The sequence below is a fragment of the Morone saxatilis genome, unplaced genomic scaffold, assembly GCF_004916995.1.
Source record: "Morone saxatilis isolate NCDOM2014 unplaced genomic scaffold, NCSU_SB_2.0 Contig10, whole genome shotgun sequence".
Classification (NCBI taxonomy): Eukaryota; Metazoa; Chordata; class Actinopteri; family Moronidae; genus Morone; species Morone saxatilis.
In genome coordinates this window covers 3,571,626-3,576,502 of record NW_023339652.1, presented here as the reverse complement: position 1 = coordinate 3,576,502, position 4,877 = coordinate 3,571,626, and the positions used below count along the sequence as shown (strand labels likewise).

At 40.5% G+C, this 4,877-nt stretch overlaps 1 protein-coding gene across 2 annotated transcripts; it reads left to right on the top strand.

Annotated features, from left to right (window-relative positions):
* The first annotated feature begins 173 nt into the window (after positions 1-173).
* Positions 174-4,547, top strand: atp5f1c (ATP synthase F1 subunit gamma). 2 transcript variants are annotated; one of them, XM_035675625.1, is made up of 9 exons: positions 174-292; positions 755-789; positions 1,421-1,552; positions 1,641-1,848; positions 2,383-2,526; positions 2,619-2,683; positions 2,778-2,933; positions 3,722-3,818; positions 4,347-4,547. In XM_035675625.1, exons 1-9 carry the CDS (start codon positions 252-254, stop codon positions 4,348-4,350), a joined length of 882 nt encoding a protein of 293 aa, XP_035531518.1. In that variant the 5' UTR covers positions 174-251; the 3' UTR covers positions 4,351-4,547. The 2 variants fall into 2 exon arrangements, with proteins under 2 accessions (XP_035531518.1, XP_035531526.1); XM_035675633.1 differs by lacking the exon at positions 4,347-4,547 and having other exon boundaries at positions 3,722-3,822.
* Positions 4,548-4,877: the final 330 nt, after the last annotated feature.

The window sequence follows — 4,877 nt, the reverse complement described above, 5'->3', positions numbered from 1 at the left end:
CTATTGTACTTAATATGTCGGTATGAGGATGGACAACAAAGAAAGAAAGGAAACTTGCTTTCTTTTGTTGCATCTGACAATAAACATCTTGAAACTTAAATAATAAAATAATTGACCCCTTCGTGTGTGTGTGTGTGTGTGAAGTGCATCTTTCCGATGTTTCTGGCAGCCCCCTGAAGGCAGCATTCGTCCATTTTGCCTTTAACTTGCGCCTGCGCAGTTTTGCGTGGCTGACCTTCATCGGAGTAACCATGTTCGCCAGGAGCAGCGCGTTGGTTTTCTCCCCACAATGGTAAAGTCAAACCCGCTCAAACTCTTTCACAACGACGTTTTAAAAGTGTATTCTGTGTGTGTGCGACCCGAGCGTGTATTCATGTGATTGAGTGTGTATCTAAATAGCCTTTTAATGCGCAGTTATTGGACGCAAGGGCACGCTAAGGTGGAGGCCGCGGCTAATGAATGACAGCAGCCACATTGTGCTGAAAGCTGGTGAAGAGAATAAACCATTTCAGCAATTAATCACTTAATTACACAAGTTGTTAATCAATAATTAAGTTAATTCGGTTGGGGTTTAGCTGTGAATGCAAACGGATGGTAGGGCCTTTGCAGAGCTTGCAGCAACAAAGTTATTCTTTATGTTTTAACTCGTTATTTGTCATAAGTCTCTTTTTTTAAAGCTGTTATTAATGTTAATAATGCTGTTAACGTGTTAATGCTTGCAGCTGAAGCTCACATGCACTCTTTGTGTTCACAGTGGGCAGGTCAGGAACATGGCTACCTTGAAGGACAGTAAGTACTTTTGTGTACAACTCTTTTAATATGAGCAGCATAACAACATATAACAGACTTTAATGTCCTGCTGATGAAAAATCTGAATGGTTTCTTGCAAAATCTGGTGCCTTTTTTATGGGAAATGTCTGACTCAGCTGTGTAAATGTTGCAAGTCTTTACAGTGTTAATGCCTGTTTGCAGGAAAGTGTGTTTCAGAACATGATTTTGGTATCATTTACACATCCTGTGCAAAGCTTTAAGTGGTTCCTCCGACTAATTTACCGTTTTAGAGATGTTAAGTAGATCAGACCGTCCACTGTCGTCTATTTTGGTGGAAGGTCGTTATGCAGGCAACCGAAGAACAAAGTGATTTAAGACAAAGTGATCCTGAAGCTGTCTTAATGATATACAAAAGGTTGTCAGTGATCAACAAAGTGTCTCTTTTTAAAGAAGGATTTCTAAGTGTGTGATTAGTATATAGCAGATTTATTTAGTTTATTGTATTAATTTATTTGACAGGGATAATGCACAGCTTTTAATTAATATCTGTAGTCTCTGAGCAGGAAACAGAGAATAGTAATCAGTTGTGTGTATAATGCGTGCTGCTTTCAGACTAATACAATAATATAATGTCCTCTCTTCTCTCTAGTCACCATCCGGTTGAAGTCCATCAAGAACATCCAGAAAATCACCAAGTCCATGAAGATGGTAGCCGCTGCCAAGTATGCTCGCGCTGAGAGGCAGCTGAAGCCAGCCAGAGTCTACGGCACCGGCGCTCTGGGTATGTGCCTCCTGTGTAATCTCTATAGTGTTAACATCTTTTTGACACTGGACTAAGACTCTCTCGCCGTTTCCTCTCTGCTCTCCAGCCCTGTACGAGAAGGCCGAGATCAAAGCGCCGGAGGAGAAGAGCGCCAAGCACCTGCTCATTGGTGTGACTTCCGACCGTGGACTCTGTGGCGCCATCCACTCTGGCGTGGCCAAGGTCATCAAGAGCGAGATCGCCACCCTGACCGGTGCTGGCAAGGAGGTCATGGTGATCAATGTGGGAGACAAGCTGAGAGGCCTGCTGCACAGGTACACGTGGAAATGGAGCCCATTCAAAGACATGAGTCCGGTCCAGTGTTGAGACTTACTGAGCAGCTTTTATATTACCTGGGGTTTTGTTTTTAAGTTTTAAGGGGTTCAGAATAACAAGCTCCTTATTATAAATAAGATGATTTGTAAATTCCCTAAATCATTTTATTATGCTGAAGTTTGTGTTACAGGAATTATTTCACGAGTGTTTTTAATTGTGTTTTTTGGCTTTTGTAGCATAAAAGCTGACAACGGGGAAGCCCAGCATGCTTCAACCAGTCAAATCCTAATGGATTATTGGGCAGTTTTTGATACATAACTTTATCTACAAGTTTTCACAGTCCGTTCTACGAATTAAATCCGAGTTTCATTACATCTTTCTCATGAGAACTGTTTTAAAATGTGGCTATGGGCATGGAAATGCCTGTAAGTCACAATTCATATATAGAACAAAATCTAAACGTACATCAAAGACTGACGTGTGCCCCTGACGATTATTGTACCGTACCAACAATACCTACTATTCCCAATCAGAACTCATGGAAAGCACATCCTCCTGAACTGTAAGGAAGTCGGCCGCAAGCCCCCCAGCTTCACCGACGCTTCGATTGTCGCCGCCGAGCTGCTCAACTGTGGATATGAATTCGACCAGGGCTCGGTCATCTTCAACAGATTCAGGTACGATATTTACTTAAAAATTTGAATTTGTGTTTGCAAGCTGCATCAGCGAAGAGATGAACAATAAATGTCCCTTTTTTTTTGTGCTGCAGGTCTGTTATCTCATACAAGACCGACAACAAGCCCGTGTTTTCTGTAGACTCCGTTGCTAACGCAGGTAGTGTTTGTTTTATTTGGAAGTAGTCTTTACACACATCCTCAGGTTTTACCAGCCAGAGATATATACTGATCATCTGTGTTCCTGTGTACAGAGACCATGGGCATCTATGATGATATTGATGCTGATGTGCTGAGGAACTACCAGGAGTTTTCTCTGGTCAATGTCATCTACCTGGCCATGAAGGAGTCCTCCACCAGTGAGCAGAGTGCCAGGATGACTGCCATGGACAACGCCAGCAAGAACGCCTGTAAGACGCTCGACTTTCAGGAATTGGGGGGCACATCAAGATACTTTAAGAAAGGATGCGCTGATATGTAGTATCTCCTCATATGTTTCTCCTACAACTTGATTATCTAGTGAGGGAGGTAGGACAGGAAGTAGTTGACACAAACTGATTTTGGGGAAACTAGGGGTCCATCCCAATACCCAATGCCCACTCGAGTGACATATTTCTGGTATTTGCTACAGTGTGTAAGACTGTTCAGACTGCTAGTGCATGGAAGATTATACATGCAATAAGAACATCACTCTTAAATACTGTACGTGGCACAATCAAGCTCGGATGATTTGCTTGAACAAATATCGGACCAAGTTTTAAAGTGTTAGAGTTATAATAAAATAACTATAATTTAGTAGCTAAGAGGAATGCCCATAAATACTAAGGCAGTTAAATGATCTAGAAGAAGATAACTTCAGTGTGAAGATGATAATAATTACCAATAATTACCAACAATTATAGCAGTCAGTCTATTGTTTAGTTATTAAAGCAAAAGCTACTCAGATGTTAACTGTATTATGTTTTAGTTTTGGACTGACTAAACAAATGAACTGCTGCTTTACTGGATTTTAGAAGAGTTTTGCTTCTATATTCCTTATTAGTTTGTCACTTTCACTCAACTTTAATGGAATATAATTACACGTAGTGATAGTTTTACACATCTTATGATTTTAAGTTTGAGCCATGCTCTTAGATTTTTCCCTCCTCCAGTGTTTTTACATTTGACATGTGACTGATTTCTCTCCCTCTCCTCTCAGCTGATATCATTGACAAGCTGACCCTCACCTTCAATCGTACCAGGCAGGCCGTCATCACCAAGGAGCTCATTGAGATCATCTCTGGTGCTGCTGCTCTGTAAGTCTCTTCACTGTCTGCTGTGTTTTTTCTTCCCCCTCTCTTTTATTCCACATTTCTGTCCTTCGTTCATTTCCAGATTTTTCTCAGTGACTCACCCCTTTTTATTATTATCCTCCGTCACTCCGCTAACTTCTCTGACCTTTTGGAGACTTCTCTCTATTCTCTCATGCAAAAGATTCTCTTTCAACCATACATGTCTTGTTTTCCAAAAGCTGTCACATTCTCTCGTGTCTAATTCTCCTCTCTGACCTAATCTCCTCACCCTCTGCTGAACTCAGGAACTGAGGCTTGTTTTAACAGAGGAGGTAACATTGTAGAGTAGACCGTAATGTTAGACCCCTTCTGGGCTAGTTTGGCAAGCATCTTATGTAGAAATGTGTACCATAAATTCTTTGATTATAATAGTTTAGAAGCCCTTTAGGTGTGCAGTATCACCAGACTGTCAGCTTGTTAGACCCAGCCAACTGGAAGGGGCTGTTTATGTTCAGTGCTCTTACCTTCCTGTCTTTCTTTCTTTCTTTGCAGATAAACTGGCGAGACCATCATTTCCATTACCTATAGCTCTTCAGAGTACTTCAGGCACGTGTCGTCGAGAGTCTATGAACATTTGTGCTTCTATTTGTAAAATATATGGAGAAAATAAACCTCTTACAGATTCCTCATCCTTTCATCAGTTCCTGTATCTGTTTTTCCTCCCAATAAATGCTGATGACTGAGAAAGATGAATCTTGATGCTTCACTCATATGGATTTCATCCTCCGAACATGTTACTTGATGAAAATAAAAGATGAATTAGAAATGTAGTTGCCATACAAGACTGTTATGTGGCTGAAGATCATACTATTAAAGAATATGTGGATTGTACTATGAAGCTAATCCTCAGTTATAATAAATATACAGAGGATGGACAAAATGACAGAAACTGCAGCATAATACAAACACAAATATCCCTTCAGTAAATGCTTCCTTTTGTGAAGTCAGTAATGTTTTAAATATTTCTTGAAGGTCTTGATTTAAGTAGTGTTTTTTTTGTTTCATTGATGTATATTTCAAGAC